This window comes from Hypanus sabinus, chromosome 4 (genome assembly GCF_030144855.1).
Source record: "Hypanus sabinus isolate sHypSab1 chromosome 4, sHypSab1.hap1, whole genome shotgun sequence".
Classification (NCBI taxonomy): Eukaryota; Metazoa; Chordata; class Chondrichthyes; order Myliobatiformes; family Dasyatidae; genus Hypanus; species Hypanus sabinus.
Window position 1 is genome coordinate 102,243,159 of NC_082709.1, and position 27,216 is coordinate 102,270,374.

The 27,216-nt window shown below is 41.9% G+C and overlaps 1 protein-coding gene across 5 annotated transcripts in view; it reads right to left on the minus strand.

Moving 5' to 3' along the window:
* mcf2la (mcf.2 cell line derived transforming sequence-like a) overlaps positions 1–27,216 on the minus strand; it is a 225,589-nt gene that overhangs the window by 186,486 nt on the left and 11,887 nt on the right. Inside the window, exon 1 of one of the 5 annotated variants that reach the window (XM_059967759.1) lies at positions 27,125–27,187. The exons of the other annotated variants lie outside the window; for them this stretch is intronic. Within the exon in view, the coding sequence (XP_059823742.1) occupies positions 27,125–27,143 (19 nt within the window). The 5' untranslated portion in view covers positions 27,144–27,187. Of the gene's footprint in view, positions 1–27,124; positions 27,188–27,216 lie in introns of those variants that run through there. 5 annotated transcript variants of the gene reach the window in all.

Consider the following 27,216-nt stretch of genomic DNA (forward strand, 5'->3'; position numbering starts at 1 on the left):
CAGCTTGGCTTCACCCAGGGAGAACGTCTGGAAAGTCTTGGCATGTACCAGTCTTTTCCCTTGCATGTCGACCAGCAGGCTGTGAGCTCGCAAGAAGTCCGCCCCCAGGAGTGGTCGGGCCACGGCGGCCAGTGTGAAGTCCCACGTGAACCGGCTGGTGTCGAACTGCAGCTGCACTGTGCGGGTGCCATAGGTCCGTATTGTGCTGCCATTTGCAACCCTCAGGAAGGGTCCTGGCTTCCTGTCGCGGGTGTCGTACCCCTTCGGGGGCAAGACGCTGATTTCCGCTCCGGTGTCGACCAAGAAGCGGCGTCCCGACTGTTTGTCCCAGACGTACAAGAGGCTGTCCTGGTGGCCAGCCGCCACAGTCATTAGCGGCAGCTGGCCCTGGCCCTGGCAGGGTGGGCGACAACGGCAGGCTTTTGTGCCCCACCGCTGGTGGTAGAAACACCACTGTTCACTGGCCTCCTCACTCCTGCCTCTGTGTTGTGTGCACCCTCCTGCCAGGCCTGGTCTGGTCCACTGTTGGGCGCGTGGCCTGGTAATCTAACCGACGGATGCCACGCTCTCCCTCTCGGCTTTCCACAGCACGTCTGCCCAAACCACCACCTTCCTGGGGTCGCTGAAATCTGCGTCGACCAGCAGCAGGTGTACGTCCTCGGGCAGTTGCTCCAGGAACGCTTGCTCGAACATGAGGCAGGGCTTGTGTCCATCAGCCAGGGCCAGCATCTCGTTCATCAATGCTGACGGCAGTCTGTCTCCCAAACCGTCCAGGTGAAGCAGGCGGGCACCCCGCTCACGCCATGAGAGGCCAAAGGTCCCAATGAGCAGCAGTTTGAATGCTTCATATTTGCCTTCTGCCGGGGGCAACTGTATGAAATCCGCAACCTGGGCGGCCGTCTCCTGGTCAAGGGCGCTCACCACGTGGTAGTAACACATGGAATCAGGATATCTGCCGAATCTGGATCTGGGCTTCTGCTTGGCTAAACCACACGCGTGGTCGCAGCGTCCAGAAAGTCGGCAGTTTTAGCGAAACTGCGTGAACAGATGAAGAGTCGGTCATCTTTGGTCCAAATCCCGTATGGACCGTTGGGGTCACCAATGTAGCGATGTGCTACACACAGCGCTGAAATAACGACATACAGTCGGTAAGTCGTTTCGAGACTAGTTTATTCAAACTTCGTGGCGCTGGCATTTAATCCCTCGCGCCCGCCCTCTCCAGGCGGAAATTACGTCAGAGGTGCAGTACCAAAGTCTCCCCCCGCGCACTGACTATTTGTGAGCCGGTTTGCCTGCGCAGAAAGTGGGCCGCCACAAGGCCCCGGAACCTGAGATTATTTCACAGCCACAAGTCTCACCTGCCATGCAGGAAAAACATTATCCCAATTATGTAAGAAATCCTCCACAGCAACTAAATCTTTAGGCCTGAATAGGACAATTTAAAATTTACTATGCTGTGGACATCTGTTTAGGAGTTGTATTATATATACAGTACAGTATATTATATAAGTAAATATATTGTTTGATTAAGCTTTTTTGTTGTTTACACAATTCATTACAGTTTACATGTAAAAGTACATGAATGGCAGACATCATTACACAACCACGTCAAAAGTGTATGCCTCACTAAAAGTGTGTGCCTTACAGGTTATCCACAACTCCATGCTTTTCTTTCAACTAGTTTGGAGTTATGAAGCATTATAGTTCACACTTGTCTGCATTAAATTCTATCTAACATTTTTCAGCCCATTTTTCCTGCTGGTCCAGATTCCACAGCAAACTTTGATAGCCTTCCTTGTTGTCCACTACACCACCAATTTTGGTGTCATCCACAAATTTGCTGATCCAGTTTACCACATCATCATTAAGACTGTTGATATAGATGACAAACAACAACAGCCTAGCACCGGTTTCTGCAGCACACCACTAGTCCAGTCAGGATGGCAACCGTCTACTACCATGCTTTGACTTCTCGTTTGAAGCCAGTGTCAATTCCAATGTACTACCTTACTTCATCCTGAATGCCAAGCAGCTGAACCTTCCTGACCAGCCTCCCATGCGGGACCTTGTCAAAGGCCAATGTGTCTGCAATTTCCTTTTAATGTTCTCCAGTTCTACCATCTTCTGAGGCAGAATGGGTAACAACTGTAATCCACATACCCTCCTTGTGTCTCTTTGCCCTTAATTTTCATCTCTCAGTACTTATATCATCAGCTAATGGGAAGAGAATTATCTACTCGATGTAAAAATGTCATAATCTTGTACTTCTTCATCCTGCTTTATTATAAAGAAAACAACCCTTGTTCCTGCAATCCAGCCTTCTGCTAAAATCTCTCATTCCTGGAACTATTCTGAAAAATCTTGTCGGCAGTTTCTCAAACACCTGCACATTTCTTAAATTATGACGACCGCAAATAAATGTGGTACTTTAATTGTGAGTGAGCAGAGTCTTCTATAGGTTCAACATAACTTCAGTTTTAATTTTCAATGCCTCTGTTTATGATGCCTGAAAATCCATATATTTCGTAATCTGATCCCTCAGTGTATCCTGTCACAGCTAAAGATATCTGAACACGAATCCCCAGATCCTTCTGTTCCCGCACAATCTTTACAATGGCCATAAAGTCTCCATTATCACTAGCCATCCCTTTGACCAAATGTAGCAGCCCCTCTCTTCTGTTTAAATTCCATCTCCCTTTTTATTCTTTCTACTTGCCTATGTCCTTTTTCAAATCCTTCCGAGTTTAAAGTTTACCAACGATACTAATACCCAAGTCATTTAGACATGTATCAAAACAAATACAGTGGACCTGACAGTCTCTACCATCCTCCAGTATTAAAAATAACTAGTTATCATGATTCACTGTTATTTTTTATTTAAATTGACTTTTGTTGAACAGCACTTTGTCTGAAATTCTTTCTAAAAATCCATATTGACAATTTCCACTGCATTCCCCTCATAAATTTTCTGTTGCTTCATCAATTTAATTATGTTTCAAGCTGATTTGTCTTTTATAAATCTATAAACTAGCTTTCCTTAAATTACCTCAAGTTGTTTTAATCTCTGATTGGTGTTACCTCTGACCATTGTTGCAAAATTGAAAACACATTAAAAAAGGTTTGTGTGAACTTTCTAATACCACTTCAACAAGATCAAGTCATCTGCCTAAATATGGGAGAACTTATTTCTCTTATTATTACTTAATAGTTATGTATTTCAATTGCACTGTTACTGAAAAAAATTAAAAATAACTACCGTATTTCACGGAGAATGTTCCAAGGTTCTCCTGTTTGTTTTGCAGAGCAGTCAGTTTTTGTGTTTTTTTTAAAACAAGCACAAGCAAGCTAGGAGAATTCAATCATTTATCCAGCTTTTCAGCAACAATACAAGTCAAGCATCTCTGTCCTTACCACGAAACTGGGGCAATCAATGGTCTTTATAATGACTGAAGCACTCTGGTAAAGCTGAAACAGCCACTCATCCTATTTAAAAATCAATTACAACAACAAATACAATAAGCCCAAAGGAAGGCTCTGTGTGCATGCTTCCTTCCTGGCTAGTAATAGTCAAGCTAAATTTAAACACCGACCTTAAACTGAGGAACTCAAAGAATAAAGCACATCTGCATTGTAGGATGCAACGTCTGCTTCAGAATTACCCAGACAGGAGTGAAACTTCTACTTGTCAGACATGGAGCTGTGTTGGCACAATATGCAAAATAGTCCCCACTTATCTATTCAAATATATTTCTGAAGATATTTCATTGTTTTCTGCAGCCTTGTCAGCTTTTTGCATGGGTTAACAAAATGGCATTCATTCAATGCCTTTACCGAATGCATTATGGTCAATTAAGTAATTGTGCGCACACAATTGAAGGAAACATGGCAGCCAACTTGTGCCCAGCAAAGTCCCACTTACAGCAAAAATGAGGGATAAGTTTTGACCCAGCAGAGGAACCTCCTTCCTCTTCAGCTTGTGCCCCAAGCTGGGCACCAGACGGGCAGATGGAGCCTCCGTTTACAGAAATCTGCTATCAGTCAACTTGTGTATGTTTCTTCCAAAAGGTGAACATATTTGATCCAGACCACAATATTAGAAATATTAGATGATACTGCAAAGAAGGATGATGGTCAGGGTGATTTCATGAAACCTGTATTAACTTTGAATAAATTAATGTGATGCTGGCTATGGGGGTGGAACACTTAAATATTTCAGGCATCCACTTCTATTAAGCTCGGAACAGAACGATTGATTATCAAATAACTTTTCAGTTATGAGTCTGTTGTTCTTTTTTCTAGGCCATATTCCTACTGAACACTTCAAAACAACAATTATCAGAATGCTAGATGAAGATTTTTTTTGCTGAAGCCATTAGAAGTTGGGTGGAGACTTCCCAAACTCAATTAGCAGAAAACAAATTGACATTTAAGATAAAGCAGATTGCTATGTAGCACAAATTCTGTTACTGAAGTCTGCTGTGCTTTACAACGTCTAAAGCTTGAGTCTGGCTAATCTGAGTCAGCAATGCACTACATGCTAGCAGATGTAATACTATTGCAATACCATCCTTAAAGAGTCATTTACGTAAATAACTCTCACCAACAATGATAGTGGATTACCGCAATCCACAACTGCTCGGGATTTCTGGAACTGTGAACAGAATTAGAGGTAACAGCAGGTTGTTATTTGAGAATTTATCCAGTTCTGTTGAGATCTTACAGCACTACAGAATAGTTTTGTCTACAGTTTACAAGGTGAGAAAGAACTGCACCAAGTTTCTAGGAAACAACAATACTTCCTTAGGATTTCAGCATGCATGGAAAGGATGGCAAGATTAAGCTGTGACTGGCACCTATTCCCAGAAAACAGTAGCTCAGCTATACAGAACATGTCCACGTCTTTCTCCTGAAGCTGTCTCCCAGGTCCTAGAGCCTTTATTCCATGGAAAACATCTTCCCTGCATCCAGCCTGCAAGCTCAGAAATGCTTTGTATTTCTCAATGAAAATACAGTGCCAGACTCGTCAATTTTTCCTCTTTAGGCAATCCTGATATCCCTGGAACCAATCTAGTGAATCTTGCTACACTCATTTGGCAGCCAACACATCCTCTGAGGTAAGGAAATCAAAACTGTGTAATCAATGTAGTTGCAATAAGACTTCTGTATTCCTGTCTTCAAATTATTTCAACCTAAAGGCCAACATACTATGTCCTATTCATTCACTTACTGACCCTATATTTGGGTCTTCAGTGACAGGTATACAAGGTCCTTTTGAATATTATCACCACCCAGTTTCTCACTATCTCACAAAATTGTCTCTTTTTCTGTTATGTGCACCAAAGTGGATTGTTCCACAATGTTTTTTAATTTATTGACATACAGTATAGAGTAGGCCCTTTGAGTCATGCTGCCCAGCAGTCCTCCAATTTAATCCTAGCCTAATCACAGGACAATTTATAATGACCAATTAACCTATCAATTGATATGTTTTTGGACAATGGGAGAAGACTAGGAAACCCACGTAGCCACTAGGAGAACATACAAACTCCTTACAGGCAGCAGCGGGAATTTTCCCACAAGATACACTAAGTTGACTGCCTCACTCGCTTAACTCCTCCATGTGCCTTGAAACTTCATTACAATCTTTTCCGTACCCACGGTCGCACCTATTTTAGTTTTGTTAGCAAACTAAGAAATAAGAAATTGAGTTCCTCAGCCAAGTCATTGATATTGATTGTGAAAAGCTAAAGACCAAGCACTAATTCTCTCTCCCCACCCCATCACCAACCTAGACACAGTTTAGCAAGATAAGAAGAATCCCTTCCACTCTTTACCTTACAATAGCCAATGTTTAATCCACATCAGATTGTGGATGCCCTAACCTCCTGTGTGGCAATTTATCGAGTGCCTTCAGAAAATCCACAGGTTTTAGCCATCACATCCTTAAAGAACTCCAGCAGATTTGTCAACCATGATATTTCCTTATTGGCTCTGACAATTGCAATATATTACAATCGTCATTATAGATTCCAATGTTTTCCTTACCACAGATACCAGGCTAATGGGTTTGAACTTTCCTGTTTTTGCTCTCCCTCTTATCTTGAATAGTGGAATTGCATTAGCTCACCCTCTAATCCTTAGGAACACTCCAGAATGCACAGAGCTTTAGAAGGCAATTCCACTACCTCTAAAGACAACTCCTTCAAAGTGCGCAGATGTAGATCATTGTGCTCCTTAGAATCTATTGGCTTTCAAGCCCACCAACTACTCTTGTACTATTTGTTGACTTGGTTCTTTCAGTTCCTCATCCTTATCAATATATTCATATTCTAGTAAATCCAGTAGGTTTTGCATATCTTCTTCTGTTAAGTTTCATGCAAAGTCATGGTTTAATTATTATACTCATTTCTTATTTCTAGTTATACATTCTGTGGTCTGTCTTTAAAGCACTCAAACTTTGCCTTTTTAAGAACTTTCGATAGTTACTATAGCTGTATTTATGTTTCTTGTTACTGTATTTGAATTTTCTGCCTTTTTTTATTTTGGTCCATCTTCTCTGAAGTATAAAATTCTCTCATCTTCAAATGCACTATTTCTGACAATTCTATAAGATTCTTCCTTGGATTTAAATTGAAAGAAAGCAATTGCCGGAAGTGCCTGCAAAGCCCGGGTAAGCATCTATTCGTTGAGCAACACTTCCCTAGGTGCTGAGAAGTTCAGAATTGTTAAGGTCTATAGGACCTTCAGACATCTAATTGCTCAATAAAATGCCACTCAGTCTCACTTGATGACAATGCCATATTCAATTGTTGCCCTCTAAAGCTTTGACCATTTATCTATCCTCACCCCACTGTAAGCCATCATGGGGATAACTTATTTCAAATTCCTTCTAGAACGGTCCAAACATCTGCCTTTATCACATGGACAAATGACAAGTAAGTACAGAAGAATAAGATGAATAACTTTGAAAGGAGAAGCTCTGTAACCACCTGATACCCTCCCAAGGCACTAAACTGCAAGAGTATCTTTGGAGGAGTTCACAGAATACACTGGAGACATTCTCTTGTCTAACATGGAATTGGTCAAGGAATAGGCTAGTTTAGAAATGTTGAGTAATGAGAAGGGATGAGGGAAATCTCTCATGGAGCAGGAACCACAGAACAGTTAGCATAACTTAGACCTGAAACTAACTTCTTAAAGTTATGACATTTATGAAAGTGGAGGCAAAGTGTGTAATAAGAGAATGATTTTTCTTAATTGGATAAGAAATGGTAGTTGGTTAAAGGGATATCTTATAAATTTCATGGAAATATCCCACTATGAAATAAAACTTTACAAAAAGGATGATTCTTTCATTACAAAGAAAGGATATCAAGGATAGTATCAAACTGGAAAAAAAGTAAACCCGAAAGAACATTAATTTAGGAACAAAAGACAAACAAAAATACGAGAGGAAAAATAGATTATAACCATATAACAATTACAGCACGGAATCAGGCCATCCTGGCCCTTCTAGTCCGTGCCAAATGCTTACTCTCACCTAAGATTGTGCGAGAAACATGATAAGAAATATAAAATGAAATACTAAATATATAAAAAGGAATATAGTAATTAAGATAAAGGTTATCTTAAAGGTCACAACAGTGTATAAACTCTGTTTTTCTCCACCCAATCACATTACCTGGAACTAATGGACTTTTTCTAGCATGTAAATGTGCCGAAAGGTTGGGATGTCTTTACTCATGATATACTGGGTCAAATCCACTACTGTCCACTCTAGCTATGACTTTCATAATCTTACACTCCTCTATCAAGTCACATCTCACGCTTCTTCACTCTAAACCTGAGGGGACCAATACCCTTATGGGCAGATCTGCTAGAACTATATAGGAGAGGGTTTAAACCAGCTTGGCAGGGGGATAAGAAGCAGGATGATAGGTCAGTCTCACTGGATCAGCTGTAGTGATGACCAACTTCGTGGCTGGGGACTCACTTTCGTGAACTTCAGTTCTAAATAGGGATCGTTCCCTCTGTAACTCCCTAGTCCACACGTCCCTCCCCACAGATCTCCCAGCTGGCACTTATCCCTGCAAGCATTAAGTGCTACACCTGTCCCTACACCTCCTCTCTTACCACCATTCAGGGCCCCAAACAGTCCTTCCAGGTAAGGCAACACTTCACTTGTGAGTCTGTTGGGGTCATCTACTGCATCCAGTGCTCCCGGTGCGGCCTCCTCTACATCGATGAGACCCGATGCAGATTGGGGGACTGCTTCGTCGAGCACCTCCACTCCGTCCGCCACAACAGACAGGATCTCCCGGTTGCCACTCACTTCAACTCTGCTTCACAATCCCATTCTGATATGTCCATACATGGCCTGCTCTACTGCCATGATGAAGCCAAACTCAAGTTGGAGGAGCAACACCTCATATACCATCTGGGTAGTCTCCACCCTTTGGTATGAACATCGAATTCTCCAACTTCCAGTAATTCCCTCCCTCTCCCTTCCCCCATCCCGCTTTCACTCTGCCTCCTCTTCCAGCTGCCTATCACCTCTCTCATGATTCTGCCTTCTTCTACTACCCATAGTGCTTTCCCCTTACATTCCTCCTTCACCTCTCCTGCCTATGTCCTCCCTGCTTCCCCTTCCCCACCCCTTGATCTTTCCTCTGATTGGTTTTTCACCTGGCACCCTCCCCCCTCTCCCTACCTTCTTTATGGGGCCCCTGCCCCCTGCTTCTTCAGTCCTGATGAAGGGTCTCAGCCCGAAACGTTGACTGCTTATTTCCATGGATGCTGCCCGACCTGCTGAGTTCCCCCAGCATATTTGTACATGTTGATTTGACCACAGCATCAACGTGTACTTTGTGTTTACTAAATGTTATTCACTTGCTTTTATTGTTTGTACAACTTGGTTTTTTTCTGCACGCTAGGGTGTTTGATAGTCTTCATTTTTCTACAATTCAAGTACATTTATTATCAAAAAATGTATAAATTATACAACCTTAAGATCTGCTTGCTTTGCTATGGGTTCTATTGAGTTTCTTTGTTTTGTGGCTGCCTGTAAGTAGATGAATCTGAAGGTAGTATATAGTAAATGTAATTTGATAATGAAAGTACTTTGAACTTTTAAACTAGATATTAGGTTCAACAGTCCAACAGTTTAGAAAAGTGAGGATAATGGATAGGTACATGGAGCTTAGAAAAATAGAGGGCTATGGGTAACCCTAGGCTATTTCTAAGGTAAGGACATGTTCAGCACAGCATTGTGGGCCAAAGGACCTGTATTGTGCTGTTGGTTTTCTATGTTTCTAAAGTAAAAGGGAAGGAGAGTGCAGGAGATATTACAAAAGTCTCCAAAGTAAATAAAAAGACAATAAGTTTAGAATGGGATAAGAATTTAATTTCTGGTAACCTGGGGGTAAATTTGTAAAGGATGATGAATACAGAACTGAAGAGGTTATATTTGAATGCACAAAATAAGGTAGACAACCTTGTAGCATAGTTAGAAAATGGCAGGTATAATATTGTGGGTATCACTGAGGCCTGGCTGAAAGAAAATCACTGCTGGGGGCTTAACATCCAAGAATTCACATCACATCGAAAGTACAGGCAAGTAGGCAGAAGGGATGGTGGGCTCTGCTGATAAAAAAATGAAATTAAATCCTTAGAAAGAGGTGATATTGGATAGTAAGATGCAGAGTCCTTGTGGGTAGAGTTAAGAGCTGCAAGGGATTTTTTAGAGCAGCTTTGGTTTGAGCCCATTAAGGAAAAGCAATTCTGGATTGGGTATAGTGTAATGAAAATGATTTAATCAGGGAGCTTAAGGTAAAGGAACCCTTAGAGTAGTGATTGTAATACAATGGCATTTACCGTGCAATTTAAGAGGGAGAAGCTAAAATCAGATTTATCAGTACTGTATTACAATAGCGTAAAGGGAACTGCAGAGGCACGAGAGCGTTAGAGAGGAGCCAGCCAAAGTTGATTGGAACTGTACAATAGCGGGGATGACAACAGAAGAGCAATGACTAAGAATTTCTGGAAGCAATTTGGAAGGCACAGGGTAGATCCATCCCAAAGAAGGGAAGCATTCTAAAGGGAAGATGAGCCGACTGCAGACAAGGAAAGTCTGCAAGAAAGGGCATATAAATATTGCAAAAATTAATTGTAAGTTAAAGGAATTGGGAAACTTTTAAAAACCAACAGAAATTAACTAAAAAAAGCAGAAGTTGATAGTTTCCAGATTGGTCAGAGCATCAAAGGATTATGGCGAGAAGGCACATTTATGGGGCTGTGTGGGATCCTGGATCAGATATGATCAGACTTGATAGGCTGAGTGGCCTAATTCTGCTCCTATATCTTATAGTCTTGTGGTTAGTCTTTGGACCACTTCTTTTCATGTTATATGTCATTGATTTGGATGATAGATTTGATAGCTTTTTGGCCAGGATTGTGGACAATACTAAAATAAGTGGAAGGCCAGGTAATTTTGAGTAAGTGGGAGACTGCAGAAGGACTTTGACAGATTAGGAGAATGGACAAAGAAGTGGCAGATGGAATATAATGCAGGGAACTATATAGTAATGCACTTTGGTAGAAGGAATAAAGGCATAGACTATTTTCTAAACAGGGAGAAAATTCAGAAATCAGGAGTGCAATAGATATTCGGAGTCCTGGTGCAGGGTTCCCTAAAGGTTGGGTTGGTGTTGAGAAAGGCAAATAAATTCATTTCTAGAGGACTAGAACATAAAGGCAACGATGTAATGCTGAGGTTTTATAAGGCATTGGTCAGTCTGCATTTGTGGTATTATAAGCAGTTTTGGGCATCTTATCTAGGAAAGGATGTGTGGCATGAGACAGGGTCCAGAAGAGGTTCATGAGAATGATCCCTGGAATGAGAGGACTAATGTATGAAGAGCATCTGATTGCTCACTGGAGTTTAGAAGAATAAGGGGGGATTTCATTGAAACCTACTAGATATTGAAAGGCCTAGATGTTGTTGCAGACATCCCACCCTGTAAAAACTCGTTTCAGGGAGGTAGCACCCCCAACCCCAGTTGACTCCAAGAGTGTATGTAATACTTCGTTTAGTGATTTTGTCTAATCTGTAAACCAAGTTGGGTATATGCAGAAAATGTGACATTAAAATATGTACTTATATTATCATGGAGTCATGTTTTTATTCTATTACAACTTTAAGCAAGTCTACAGGGAGTTTGGCCTCATCACGTAGGACATCAATAGAGTAGCTCCTTAGCAGCTAGCCAGCTAGTTTAAATAACTTTAGCTATGCTAATGACTGAATGACACCTGTTAAACTCACCTCAACATGTCTTTTACATTTTAACCCACCATGGGCAATAGAAAAGTCACTGTAGCAAACAGTGCAGCGAGCAACACTGTCATTATTTTTGAGGTCAACTGTAAAGCCCACCCACAGAGACAACTGATAGTTCTACTTAGCATGAAGAGAGTAGAATCAGGATGCTCCCTCTCACTCTTCCTCTCCCTCCCCCTCTCAAAAAAATCGATTTCCAGGATATTGTATATAATTTGCAGGTGTCAGGGAGCCGCTATCAATACATGGGAGACTCCCCGAACTTCTGGGAGAGGTGGGATGTCTGTAGTGGACGTAGAGAGGATACTTCCTATAGTGGGGAAGCTTAGGACCAGAAGGAAGGATGTCTCTTTAGAACAGAAATGAGAAGGATTTTTTTTTAACCAGAGGGTGGTGAATCTGTGGAGGTCAAGTCATTGGGCATATTTAACACAGAAGCTGATAGATTCTTGATTCATAAGGGTATCTAAGGTTACAATGCAGAGAGAAATAAATCAGTCATGATGGATGGTGGAACATATCCAATGGACCGAATGGCCTAAATCTGCTCCTATGTCTGACAGTCTTAATGCAAGAAATATCAGGAACAAGGATGATTAACTTCGAGCAGGGGTCAGTACATGGAACTACAATGTTGTGGCCACTAAGGAAACTTGGCTGTCACAAGGACAGGAATGGCTTGCTGGATGATCCAGGGTTTAAATGTTTCAAAAGGGACAGGGAAGGAGGTAAAAGAGGTGGGAGAGGGGCAGTGCCAATCAGAGCTAGTATCATAGCTGCAAAAAAGGGAGGACATCATAAGGGGTTGTCTGCAGGGTCAGTGTGTGTGCAAGTCAAAAACAGGAGGGGAGCAATCAGTCTATTGGGAGTATTCTATAGACATCCTCATCAATTTGGTAGGCAAACGTTGGAAAGGTGCAAAAATACCAGAGTTTTTGTCATGAGGGACTTCAACTTCCTTCATATTGATTGGCAGCTCCTCAGTGCAAAAGGCTTGGATGGGACAGAATTTGTTAGGTGTGTCCAGAATGGAATCCTGACTCAATATGTCGGTAGACCAACTTGAGGAAAGGCCAAATTGGATTTAGTGCCAGGCAATGAATCAGATCAGGTGTCAAAACGTTCAGAGGGAGAGCATTTCAGAGATAGTGTCCTTTTACTATAGTCTTGGAAAGTGATGGTAAAGGAAAGTATTTAACTGGGGGAGGGCGAGTTATGCTATTATACAGGAACTGAGGAATATAAATTGAGAACAGATGTACTCAAGGAAATGCACAAAAGAAAGGTGGAGGTAGTTTAAGGAGCACTTGCTGGGGGTATTGTATAGGTTTCTCCCATTGAGACGGAAAAAATGGTAGGGTAAACGACAGTAACTGACAAGAGAGCTGGAACATTTCATAAAGAAGAAGGAAACATACTCAGAGGTTTAGAAAGCAAGGATCAGACAGGGCTCTAGCCAGGAAGGAGCTGAAGAATGGACATAGGAGAGTGAGAAAGCCGTCGAGTAGGGTTAAGAAAAACTCCCAAGAATTTTGACACATATATGAAGAACAGCAGGATGGCCAGAGTGGGGGTAGAACTGATCAGGGATAGTAGAGGAGACATGTACCTGGTGTTGGAGGTCCTCAATGAATACTTTGCTTCAATATTCACCAGAGAGGGGCAGAGTGACCAATGAGAGGACAGTGTAAAACAGGCTAATATACTGAGGATATGCTAGAACTTCTGAAGGCCAGATTGGATATACCTAGGTTGCAATGGGAAAGGAGGAAGAAAATGCTGTGCTTTTGGCAATGATCATTGCATCCTCACTGGAATACACTGTAATACTGAAATACATTCAGGTTTACTTGTCTAATCTATGATAAAAGTCTTTTCTTCCTGTTCCAAAAAGCAGAATGGGCCATCAAAAAGGGATCTAATGGCAGACAAAAACAAACAAGGTGGAACATAGGTCAGCAGGAACCCAAGAATGCTGTACGCCATGAAGGGAGGTAGAAATAGGTGAAACGGAATTGAATTTACTGAGGAGGGTGGAACACTATTCAGAGCCCACCAGGCAGTCATGGCATCAGGAATGAAAACATCTGGCACTCAGAGTGGCTGCCCACATACCAATTCAGCCACAGGTGACTGCTGGTGCTTTGCTGGAGCAGATCTGAGCCCCAGCAGAACCCATGGGAGATGATCGTGCAAAGACAAACCAGTGAGCAAAGCCCTCAGAGCAACCTTTAAGCAGCGGTGAAATGTCCGTGGCCATCATCGATGCTAGATGGACAACCTCTGGTGACCTGAAGGTATGGTCCACCATGGTCAGAAGGTACATGAAACCACAAGAGGGGGGAAGTGGACCAATAAGGTCTACGTTGACATTATCAAACCGTTGCTCAGGGACCTCAAAAGGTGCCAATGGTGTCTGAATATGATGGTTAATTTTTGTTCACTGGCACTTCACACTGGCTGCAGTTCTATCACGCACGTCCTTTCTGAAGCTGTGCCAAACAAACTTTAGTGTCACCAGTTTCTGTGAGGCCTTCTGGCCCAAATATGAAAGGCCATGTATGGAGTCGAAGACAGTCTATCTCCAGTTTGTGGGAACAATGGGGCATGGATGACCAGTTGAGACATTGTACAGGACAGAAACCCCAACTTTCCTGAACTTAATGTCAGCCAACCACAGGCCTGTAACTGCTGTCTGGTAAGCCTGGATTTCTGGGTCAGTAACTTGGTTGGCTGCCATACAGGCATAATAAACCCCCAATGTGTACGGCCTCAATGGCTGGCAGAGAGGAGCAATCGCCACAACATTAAGTTTCCCCTTGATATATCCATTGTGAACTTGAATATGTAGGCCAATTGGTGCTGCTGCTGTGCAGACCAAGGGTTTGATAGTTAGGCCATCATATGCATGAAGGGTTTGTGGTCAATGAATGGTGTGAAATGGTGACCCTCTAGAGGAAAACAAAAATGGAAGACAGCCAGATAGAGTCTGAGAAGCTCATGGTCAAATGTGCTGTACTTCCTTTTGGAGGGTCGGAGCTGCCACCTGAAGAAGGCGAGCGGTTGCCACACGTCTCTGACCAACTGTCCGTGCTCAGCACCCACAGCACAGTCTGAAGTGGGTTGGGGAGCGGGTGTGCCAACAGGGTCTTACTAGAAAGAGCTCGTTTGCTATCATCAAATTTCCTGCTCATGTCCACTGACCAGTCAAGCACTTGACTAGTGGTATTGACTTTAAATGAGAATTTAAAAGCTTCCCCTTTTACAGGGAAAGCACAAGTTCAGCAGCTCACAGAATGAAGTGGTGACAGAAATTAACTAACCCTAAAGACTCCTGCAGTGTTTTAGTAGTGCGCGGTGGTGGGAAATCAATACTAGCAGCTACCTTTGATAGGAGGGATTTCACACCTGCTGTAAAGATGTGATGTCCAAGAAAGTCAACAATTGACAACCCAAATTGGCATTGAGCAGGGCTAATAATCAACCCGTGTTGGCTTAAGCACTCAAAAAGTGTGTGGAGATGAGATAAGTGTTCGGATTTGGATGCACTGGCAACAAGTATGTCATCCAGATAAACAAAAAACAAAATCCAAGTCTTTTAATGCAGAGTCCATCAGCCACTGGAAAGTCTGTGCTGCATTTTTTAGCCCAAACAACATGCACAGAAACTCAAAAAGGTCAAATGGGGTGATCACAGCTGATTTGGGAATGTCCTCCAGAGCATACAGGCACCTGATGGTAGCCCTGAACTAGACCAACTTCAGAAAAAATTAACTTTCCAGCTAAATGTGCCAAAATGTCTTGAATGTGTGGGACCAGGTAATGATAGGGGTTGGTGGCCTCTTTAAGGCGTCAGTAATCACCAGCTAGGCGGCAACCACCATTGCATTTAGAGACCATATGCAGGGGTGAAGCCCAGGAGCTATACCACTGGTGTATAATTACGAGTCTTTTCACTTTCGCAAACTCACCCTTCGTGGTTGTCAGCTTTTCTGTGTCCAGTCTACACTCACGGGCATGGACTGCAGGCCCGTTGTGGGAATGTGGTGCTTCACCCCACTTTTTGTGACTGTATGGAGAATGTGGCCTTGGAGAGATCTGGGAATTCACCCAACAGTTGAGTAAACTCACATGCACTGGTCCATGCTCTTGACAGAGTCATTGTGGGGAACTTTCCGGGGAGTAGGGTAACACCCCGAAGTCCTTGACATCCACGAACCGGCAGTATTTAACAGCCCTTGGGTTCACAGGAAATCTGCACCAAGCAGAGGTCTAGCCATTTTAGCCAGGATGAAATCCCAAGTGTATCATTTTCCACTGAAGTACAGCATCAGCCATCATGATCCATAAGTCTGGTTCCTGCTGCTGTTGGCAGCCTCCAGAGATGTTTCATCACTTTTTGCCTTCTCACCAATATGCAATGCCAGTAACACCATTTACTTGAGCATCTGTGCCACATAGGAGACGTCGCCTTGAAAGGGTGTCTGTGATGAACTGAATGGCAGATGGAACCCACAGTGTTATCAGACCTCTGATGTCCCAATGCTCTGACTCTATCGAAGCTGCAAGGCAGTCAGCACTTCCTAGTGTTCCTGCCAAAGCAAACAAGGTAATAGCTCAGGCCCGGCTTCATCTGTTTCGCAGCCTGTCAGGGGCCTATTGAGGTAGAGAGAGAAGGAGGAATGGTGCACTGCTGCCTAGCTGAGTTTAGACTGTCAGCTCTTTTAGCAAGCTCCCTATAGTCCATCACAGGAGCATTAACGAGGGTTACATGAACTGAATCAGGCATTTTCTGCATGAAGAGTTCTTTAAAAATAAAACAAGGGTGGTGATTTCCTAGGAGAGACAGCACATGGTCCATTAGCTCTGAAGGCTTACCATTGACAAGATTGGGTAAGGAGAACAACTGTGGTGAGCTCAAACTCCAATGGTCCAAAAGTGAGTTTTCAGTGATCGGTATTTATAGTGTGCAGACACACCACTCTCGCTGCTGTGGAATTGCTGAGGATTCAACCACATTGAAATATTTGGTGTTGTTAGCAGAGATTTCTTGCAGGGCAAAATGGGCCTCAGCTTATACAAACCAAGTGACTGTATTTTGCTCCCAAAACTACAAAGCAACTGCATTGGTCAACATGTTCAATAACCCCAGAATGGCCCTAGAGCACTGGGGTTACCAATGTAGGTTTCCACAAATAAAACAAAGTGAGGCATTTTAAGTTTAATGAAACCAGTAACGCATCCTATTGAAATCCAAAACCTACACCACAAAAACATGCTAAAATCCTTACGTAACAACATCATCATGTCAGACCAACCCCTTAAAGTGAAACCCCAACTCAAAGTCAGTGGTTATGAATTACATACATTTCTCCCGATTACGTTACCCTACAACAGAAGGGTAAAAGATAATAAGTACCATAAATAGAATGGATAGCCAGAGACTCTCTCCCAGTGAGGAAATGGTTAATACAAGGGGGCATAATATGAGGGTGAATGGAGGTAAGTATAGCATAGACGTCAGAGGTAAGTTCTTTACACAGAAAATCGTGGGTGCTAGGGGTGTTGGTAGAAGTAGGTACATTAGGGACATTTAAGAAACTCTTAGATTGATATATCAATGATAGAAAAATTTTGGAAGGCTTAGGTTAATCTTAGAGGAGGTTAAAAGGTCAGCATATCATGGGCCAAAAGGCCTGCACTATGTTGCAATGTTCTATGTTGTATATTCTAATAAAAAAGCACCAACTTACACAACTTTTCCTCATAAAACATGATCTCCAATCCAGTAGCATATTGGTAAATCTCCTCTACCCTCTCTAAAGCTTTAATGAGGTGACCAAAACTAAACACAAGATTCTAATTGTGGGTCTAACCAGAGTTCGCAAGAGCTGAAACCTTCTCTTGAAGTCAATCCCCTGACTAGGGAAGGCCAACACCATATGTCTTCTTAACCACCTTATCAACTTGTGCCAGATCTATGGACTTGGACCCCAAGGTCCTTCTATGCTTCTTCACTGATAAGAAACATGGCATTAAACTTGTATTCCACTATCAATTTCAATCTTTCAAAGTGAATCACTTCACACTTTTCCAGACTGAACTCCATCTACGATTTCTCTGCCCAGTTCGGAATCCTGCTTATATCCCATCGTAGCCCACAACAACCTTCTACACTATCCAAAACATCTGTTTCTTCTGCAGACTTACTAACTAACCTTTCCATGTTGTCATCCAAGTCATTTCTAAAAATCACAAAGAGCAGGGATCCCAAAACAGATTAGTCACCAAACTTCAGGCATAACTACTAACACATTCTGCTTTCTGTAAGTAAGCCAGGTTTGAATCCATGCAGTCAAACTTCCATGGATCAGATTGCTCATGACTTTCTGGATGAGCCTACCATGGGAAACCTTGACAAGCACCTTACTAAGTCCTATGTACACCCCATTCATCGCTCTACCTTCAATTTGATTTTAAGCCATAAGATCATAAGATACAGGAACAGAATTAGGCCCAACTGGGTCTTTGAGTCTGCTCCACCATTTCCTCATGGCTGATTCATTATTCCTCTCTGCCCCATCTCCTGCCTTCTCCCCATATCCCTTCATGCCTTAACCAATCAAGAATCTATCAACCTCTGCCTTAAATATTCGTAAGGACTTGGCCTCCACAGCCACCAGTGGCAGCAAATTCCAAAGGGTCACCACTCTGGCTGAAAAAATTCCTCCTCATCTCCATTCTAAATGGACGCCTCTTCATTCTGACACCTGGACCATCCCACCATAGGAAACATCCTCTCCACATTCATTCTATCAAGACCTTTCACAATTCAATAGGTTTCAATTAGATCACCCTTCTGAATTCCGGTGAATACAGGCCCAGAGCCATTAAACACTCTTTATATGACAAGCCATACAATCCTGGAATTATGAATGTGAACCTCCTCTGAACCCTCTCCAGTGTCAACACATTCTTTCTGAGATAAGGGGCTCAAAACTGCTCATGATACTCCAAGTGAGGCCTCACCAGTGTTTTATAAAGTCTCAACATTACATCCTTGCTTTTATATTCTAGCCCTCTTGAATTGAATGCACACATTGCATTTGACTTCCTCACCACAGACTCAAATTAACTTTCAGTTAATCTTGCACAAGGACTCTCAAGTCCCTTTGTGCCTTAGATTTTTGAATTTTCTCTCCATTTAGGAAATAGTCTATTCTCCTATTTCTTCTACCAAAGTGCATGACCACATACATTGTATTCCATTGGCCACTTCTTTGCCCATTCTCCTAATCTGTCTAAGTCCTTCTGTAGACTCTACTTCCTCAAAACATCCTGCCCCTCCACCTATCGTATCATCCACAAATCATTCAACAAAGCCATCAATTCCATCATCCAAATCATTGACATATAATGTAAAAAGCAGTCCCAACAAGGAACCTTGTGGAACATCACCACATGCAAAATACTTTCCATGATGCAAAATACTTATTCAGTTCATCCACCATTTCCTTGTCCCCCATTACAACCTCTCCAGAATCATTTTCCAGTGGTCCAATATCTACTCTTGCCTCTCTTTACACTTTATGTACCTGAAGAAATTTCTGGTATCCTCTTTAATTTTATTGGCTAGCTTACTTTCATATTCCTCCTTTTTCCTCTTAATAACTTTTTAAGTTGCCTTCTGTTGTTTTTTTTTAAAAGCTTCCCAATCCTCTAACTTCCCTCTAATTTTTGCACTATTATATGCCCTCTCTTTGACTTTAATGTTGGCTTTCACTTCTCGTTAGCCACGGTTGTGTCATCTTGCCTTCAGAATACTTCTTCCTTTTTGGGATGTATATATCCTGTGCCTTCCTAATTGCTTCCAGAAATTCCAGCCATTGCTGCTCTGCTGTCATCCCTGCCAGTGTACTTTTCCAGTCAATTTTGACGGACTCCTCTTTCATGCCTGTGTAATTCTGTTACTCCACTGTAATAACGATACATCTGAACTTAGCTTCTCCTTCTCCAATTTCAGGGTGAATTTATTTATATTATGATTATTTACCCTAAAGGGTTCTTTATCTTGAGCTCTCTAACATCAATTCCAGTACTTTGCACAACACCTAATCTAGAATAGCTGGTCCCCTAGTGGACTCAACCATGAGCTGCTCTAAAAATCCATCTCATAAGCATTCTAAAAATTCCCTCTCTTGAGATCCAGCACCAACTTGATTTCTCCACTCTACCTGCATATTGAAATCCCCCATGATTGTTGTAACATTGCATTTTCTATCTCCCGTTGCAATTTATAGACCACATCCTTTCTACTGTTTGAGTCTGTATACAACTCCCATCAGGAACCTTTTACCTTTGCAGATTCTTAGCTCTATCCACAATGATGCAACACCTTTCAATCCTATGTCACTTCTTTCTAATGATTTGATTTTATTCTTTACCAACAGAGCCACACCACCCACTCTGCCTACCTGTCTGTGCTATTGATACAACATGTATCCTTGGACATTAAGCTCTGAGCTATAACCTTCTTTCAGCCGTGATTCAGTGATGCCCACAATGTCATACGTGCCAAACTATAACTGCGCTACAAGTTCATCTACCTTATTCTATACACTGCGTGCATTCAAATGTAACATCTTCAGTCCTGTATTCCCCCTTTTTGATTTTACATTGCCTCTTACATTACAACTCATCCTGCTGACTGCAATTTTGCCCTGTCTTCAGCTTCTCCTTGCTAGGAGTCTCATTATAGATTGCCTTTGTTTGTAAACCAACTACCTCATCCTCAGTACTATCACTCGAGTTCCCACTCCCCTTCCAAATTAGTTTAAACCCTCCCAGACAACTCTAGCAAACCTGCCTTGCAAAACTCAGTTAGGCTCATGAGGCACAACTTGCCCCTCACAAAACTCTGCTATCCCTACTAAGACTAGGCTTTTCCAAATGCTTGTAAGTCCTATTCCTAAGAATCATTTCCATTAGTTTGCCCAACATTGATGTAACTCACTGGTCTATAATTCCCAGGATTATCCATATTACCTTTCTTGACCAATGGAACAGCATTTGCCACCTTCCAATCTTCTGGTACTTCTCTAGTGACCAGAAAGGGTGCATGTCATCATCAATGCCCCAGCAATCTCTTGTCTCATTTTCTGTAGTAACCTGGGGTATATCCCATGCAGTCCAAGAGACTTACCTATGCCTATTGCTTTTTCACAAGCTTTAACAGTGACTCTTCCTTAAACTTGACATGTCCCAGCATATTTGCCTGTTCTACATTGACGTCATATTCTTGACAAACACAGAAGCAAGTATTCATTAAGGATCTTTCCTAGCACCTTGAACTCCAGGCACATCCTTTCTCATTTCCCCAGAGCAGTTCTACCCTTACTTTAGTCATCCTCCTGTTACTCGTACATGTGTGGAATGCCTTTAGACTTCCTTTAATCCTACTCACCAAGATCTTCTTATGTCCCCTTCTAACTCTACCAAGTCCTCTCTTAAGCTCCTTCCTGGCAAACTTATAACTATGAAAAGCCCTGACTGATATTTTGCTTCCTAAACCTTAAATATGCTTCCTTCATTCTCTCGACTAAAATTCCACCATTCTTGGTTCCTCCCTCCTACCTACCATCCTTTCCCTCATGGAAATGCTTCCTAAATAGCCTCCACATTTCTGTTGAGCATATTCCTCAGAATATCTGTTCCCAATAGACATTCCCAAGCTCCTTCCTAATACCATCATAATTAGCTCACTTCCAGTCAAATACTCTTCTATACTCTCAGCACTTATCCTTGTCCATAGCTATTTCAATGATCAGGGAGTTGTAGTGTCTGTTTCTGAAAAAAATCACAGAGAAGTCTGTCATCTGACCAGGCTTATTGCCTGTCCACGTACTGTGACAGGAATCCTTCTTAGACACATCTAAAAAATTCTGCCCCAGGTGGTGGAGGGTGCCTATAAATTACTTCCATAGACTGATTGCTCCCTTCCTAATTGTGACTTCTATCCACACTAACCCGGGAGACAATCCCTTCACAATGTCCTCCCTTTTTGCAGCTGTGAAAGTATCCCTGACAGTGCCTCTTTTACTTCTCTCTCTATCCTTGGAATAACCCTGGAATATCATGCAGCCATTGTGAAAGCCAAGTCTCCATAATGGTCGCAATATAATAATTCCATGTACCAGTCCATGCATCACCCTCCTTAATAACCTCACATTAAACACATTTCAACCCATCTAACTCATTGCATTAATGCTCTGTCCATTGCCTATCCTTCCTCATAGTCTCTCTGCACATTGAATCTACCTTTGCACCAACTGCTTCATTCACTTCACACTCTGGTTTCCATTGCTCTGACATCCTAGTTTAAATCCTCCCTAACAGCTCTAGCTAACCTGCCCATGAGGACTTGGTCCCTCTTGAGTGCAGGTTTACCTGTCCCTTTTGTATAGATCATACCTTCCCTAGAAGGTATCCCAGTGATCCAAAAATCCGAAGCCCTGACCCCTGCACCAAATCTTCAGCCATGCATTTGCTTGCTATATCATCATATTCTTACCCTCACCAGCATATGGTGCAGGCAGCAATCAAAAGATTACCACCCTCAATGTTCTATAATTTAGCTTCCTTCTTCCTAACTCCTTATAATTCGCTTCAGAACTTCATCCCTTTTCCTAGGTATGTCACTGGTACCAACGTTATCATGACTTCTGGCTCCTCACTCTACTCTTAAGAATGCAGGTACTTGATCCTAGACATCTCTGACCTAGGAACCTGGAAGTCTCTTTGTTATCCACAGAACCTCTTGTCTATTCCCTAACTAATGAATCCCCTATCACCACCACTCTTTGCTTCTCCCTTTTTCTCTTCTGACCCACTGAGCCAGACTCAGTGTCAGAGACTAAGCCCCTACTGCTGTCCCTGGTATGCCAGACCCCTCAACATTATCTAAAATCTCTATGGTTGACTCTAGATAAAGGGAAGAGTGTGATGTAGCCAAATTTGCTAATTAACATAAAAAGTGGAAACTTTGGGGGGAAACTGCAGATGTTACAAAGATAAGTGAAGAGGCAGGTGGTACTGAGGAAGCAGAATCTGCAGAAGATTAGGAGAATGGATAAAGAAGTGGCAGATGGAATATAATGTAGGGAAGTGTATGGTTATGCACTTTGTTAGAAAGAATAAAAGTGTAGACTATTTTCTAAATGAGGAGCAAATTCAGAAATTGAAGGTGCAAGGAATTTGGGAGTCCAGAGTAGGGTTCCCTAAAAATTAGTAAGGAAAGCAAATGCAATGTTAGCATTCAGTTCCAGAGGGTGAGAATACAAAAGCAAGGATGTAATGCTAAGGTTCTGTAAGGCATTAGGCAGGGCACATTTGGAGTATTGTGAGCAATTTTGAGCCCCATATCTAAGAAGGGATGTACTGCCATTGGAGAAGGTTCAGAGAAGGTTTATGAAAATAATTCCTGGCCTGTACTTGTTAGAGTTCAGAAGAATGAGGGAGGATCTTATTAAAATCTATTGAATATTCAAAGCTGAGTGTAGGTGGAGAGGATGTTTCCTATAGTGGATGAATCTTGAACCAGAGAGCATAGCCTCAGAACAAAAGGATGTGCCTTTAGAAGAGATGAAGAAGAATTTCATCAGCCAAAGGACACTAAGTATGTGGATTTCATTGCCACAGACGGCTGTGGAGGCCAAGTCATTGGGTATATTTAAAGCAGAGGTTGACAGGTTCTTGATAAAGGCATTAAAGGTTATAGGGAGAAGACAGAAGAATGGATGGTGAGGGAAAAATAAATCAGTCATGATCAAATGGTCGAGCAGACAGTGGGCTGAATGGTCTAATTTTACTTCTAAGTCATAAAGTCTAAAAGCAAACTATTAGGAAAGCATAAAGAATCTTTAAAGGAATATGGATAAACTGTAAGGTCAGAATAATGAGAAGTGCCTGGTCTGCAAATACATAAAATCTTTCACCTCAGTTCCACTTTTCTTCACTAACCCCATTATCCCTTGGTTCCCTTAAAATCCAAAAAATCTATCATTCTCAGTGGTCGAACATATTCAGAAACTGAGCCACCGTACAGAATTCCAAAGATTTGCACGTCTGCCCTGAATGACCAATCCTTATTTTGTGACTGTGATGCTTGCTTCTGGACTCCTAGCCAGAGCAAAGCTCAGGACTGAAATTAATCCAGTCAAGGTAAGAAATTTGTTCATAAAATATGGAACAGTATAAGCACTGGACAGACAATTCAGCCCACGATTTTGTGCAGACTTGGTGCCAATTTATACTAAATGCCCTCCACCTGTGTATCATCCCTATCCCTCCATTCCCTTCATATTCACGTGTATCTAAAAGCCTTTTACATGCCACCAGAGTGCCTGATCCGACTACTAACCATGGTAATCTATTCCAGGCACCACCACTCACTGCATTAAAAGAATGCTGCTAACCTTAAAAGCATGTCCTATGATAAACACAATGTACACTGCAGATGCTGGGGTCAAAGATACACATACAACAAGCTGGAGGAACTCAGCAGGTCTGGCAGCATCCATGGAAATGAGCAGTCAACATTTCGGGCCGAGACCCTTCATTAGGACTCATGTCCTATGGTGTTTGATGGTTCCACTCTGGACAAAAAATTCTGACTGTCTATTCCTTTCATAATTTTTAAAATCTCTGTCTGGTCTCCCCTCAGCCTCTGGTGTTCTAGAGAGAACAACCCAAGTTTTTTCATATACATCATAGAGGCTAATACAGGCAGCATCCTGATAAAACTCTTGTGCACCTTCTCCACATCCTTCCTATAATGCAGCATTCAGACCTGTACATAATACTCCAAGTGTCTGATTAAAGTTTTATATAGCTGCAACATGACTTTGTTACTCAGATTTTCAACACCCCTACCAAATCTGTTTCTACCATCTTATCCACTTGCATAGCGACTACAAACCTGGATCTCAAGATCCCTCTGTACCTCAGTTCTATTAATGGAAATCTTTCTCTTTTCATTTGACCTCTCAAAGTACAACAGCTCACACTTGCTCAGATTAAACTTCACCTGCTCATTTCTGTAACTGATCTACACACCGCCTTATTCTTTGGTAATCCTTTACACTGTCCAAAACTGCACCAATCCAGGATTGATGGTAGTATTATCCTGAAACTTGCTAATCCACCTATCTACAATTTTATCCAAAGCATTGAAATACATCACAAACCAGTGAGGTCCCAGCATGGACCTCCATCCAGAAAAACAGCGTTCTTTGTCTTCTACAGGCAAGCCAATTCTGAATCCAAACTTGCTATTCACCCTGGGTCCCATACGTTTTTACTTCTGAATCAAACTATCATGAGTATCAAATACCTTCCTGAAATCTATGCAGATAAGGCCCACAGCCTTATCATAATCAAATTCTTTTGTCTTCCTCAAAAAAATGCTATGAAGTTTGTTAGGCGTGACTTGCACAGAGTCATCCTGACTGCCCCTAAATAAGACATGCCTTCCTGATCCGCATAAATCCTATCCCTCAGAATTCCCTTCAATGACTTCCCTACCATTGACATGAGGCTCAATGGGCTATAACTTCCTGGATTATATCTATTTCCTTTCTTGAACATTGGCACATTTGCTACTTTCCAATTTTCAAGGACCTCACTTGTTGCTAGTGAGGACGCAAAGATTTTTGTCAAAGCCCCAACAATCCCCTCACTTGATCCTTTCAGTATTCTAGTATGTATGCCATCTGATCATGGTGATTTACCAGTATCCACCTTAATGCTTTTCAGAAAATCCAGAACTACCTCCTCTTCAATCTCAATGTCCCACATCACATTAGCATGCAATCTTTCAAATCTTTCTCCTTGATAGACAGTAACACTAAGTACCTAATAGTACCTCAACCACTTGCTCTAAGTCCAAGAACAAATTCATTCCTTTATCCTTGAGTGGACCTACCCTCTCCTTAATTATCTTAAGTATAAAATGCCTAGGGATTCTCCTTGATCTTACTCACCAAAGGCATTTCATGGCCCCTTTTGACCTTCTTAATCATCTCCTTGAACTCTTTCCTGCTATCTTTATATTCCACAAGGGCCCAGTTTGATTTTAGGTTCCTAAATCCTATATGTGCTCCCTTTTTTTCTGACCAAATTTAAAAGCTCTTGGGTGATCCAACGTTCCCTTACCTTACCATCCTTCTCCTTACGGAAACAAGCCAAACCATGAGATCTCTGTAGTTCTCCACTTCAAGATGGCACAATCCTAGTCTATTTAATCTCTCTTCATACTACAGTCATCCCTCAGTATCCACGGGGGATTGGTTCCAGGGCCTCCCATGGATACCAAAATCCGCAGGTGCTCAAGTCCCTTACATAAAATGGCATAGTATTTGCATATAACCTACGCACATCCTCACGTATACTTTAAATCATCTCTAGATTACTTATAATACCTAATACAATGTAAATACTATGTAAATAGTTGTTATACTGTATTGTTTAGGGAATAATGACAAGAAAAAAAGTCTGTACATGTTCAGTACAGATGCAACCATCGTAGCTCTTCTGGGAACGCTGATGCCGATTCTTCCGTGATCTTTAAGTTCTTGAGGCTGTAGTGCTTCACATAGCTAGCCAGCCATCCCTTACTAGCCTTAAACACCTTCCTTTCATTCACAATACAAGTAGCAAACGAACGAGACACGAGGCAAACAATGCTCAAACAATGAGTGCTGTAGAGAGATTGAGGATCTGTGAAATGGCGGGAGGCTACAGCAGGGAACATCACTTCATTCGCGTGGACTCAGCGTAGTTTTGCTTTTTGGAACTTTCTGGAATTATTTTTTTTTGAATATTTTCGATCCACAGTTGGTTGAATCCGTGGATGCGGAACCCACGGATACGGAGTGCCGACAGTACAAATCTGCCATCAAGTGAATCACACTGGTCATTACTGCAGTCCCTCTATCACAAGAATATCCTCCCTTCAGCAAGGAGACCAGACCTATACACAGTATGCCAGATGCAGTCCCAGCAGGACTCTGTATAACACTTCTCTGCTCTTCTACTCAAAGTTAACATATCTCTCTGCCTTCCTACTTAGATGCTGTATCTATATAGTTAAATTCCAGTGATTTGTGTAGAAAGAAATGCAGATTGCTCTGAACACCAATAGCCTTCAATCTCTCATCATTTATAAACACTCTGACTTTTCTTTCTACCAAAGTGGATGACTTCACATTTTAATGCTTTACAAGCTAGCTTTTACTGCAAAGACGACAGAATTTAAATATACAGAAAACTTGTCACAACTGCATAATATGTTGAGAAACCACAGCATTTGTTTAATGCATTCATTTTCAGGATCAGCACATTGTTAACAAGGCCAGTACTTATTATCTTATGTCACTAATTAACTTTGGGAAAGTGGTGGTGAAATGCATTCTTGAACAGTGGTAGTCCTTTCTGTGTAGATTGCTCTGAGGAACTACAGTACTGCACGCAGTTTTGGTCTTCTTATTTAAAGAGAGATCATTCGTCAATTTAGTTAGTTCTATAAGCAGATGATGAGCAGGTTGGTCCTAAATAGTTTGGAAGAATGAGAGGTGACTTTCAAAACATAAGATTCTTGGGAGGTATCACAAGATGGAAACTAAGAGTATGTTTTAACTTTGGCAGCCTACAGAACGTGATTTGGAATACTCCTGATGATTAGCTCATTCGCTTTGTATGAGAAATAGTCATTGGAAATGATCAAGTTACCTTTTTGGTCTACCATCATTTTGGCTCAGCTTTTCCTCTTTTTGTCCACAGTCTTACTATTAAAAACATCTTTTTTTTTCAAACACGCGCAC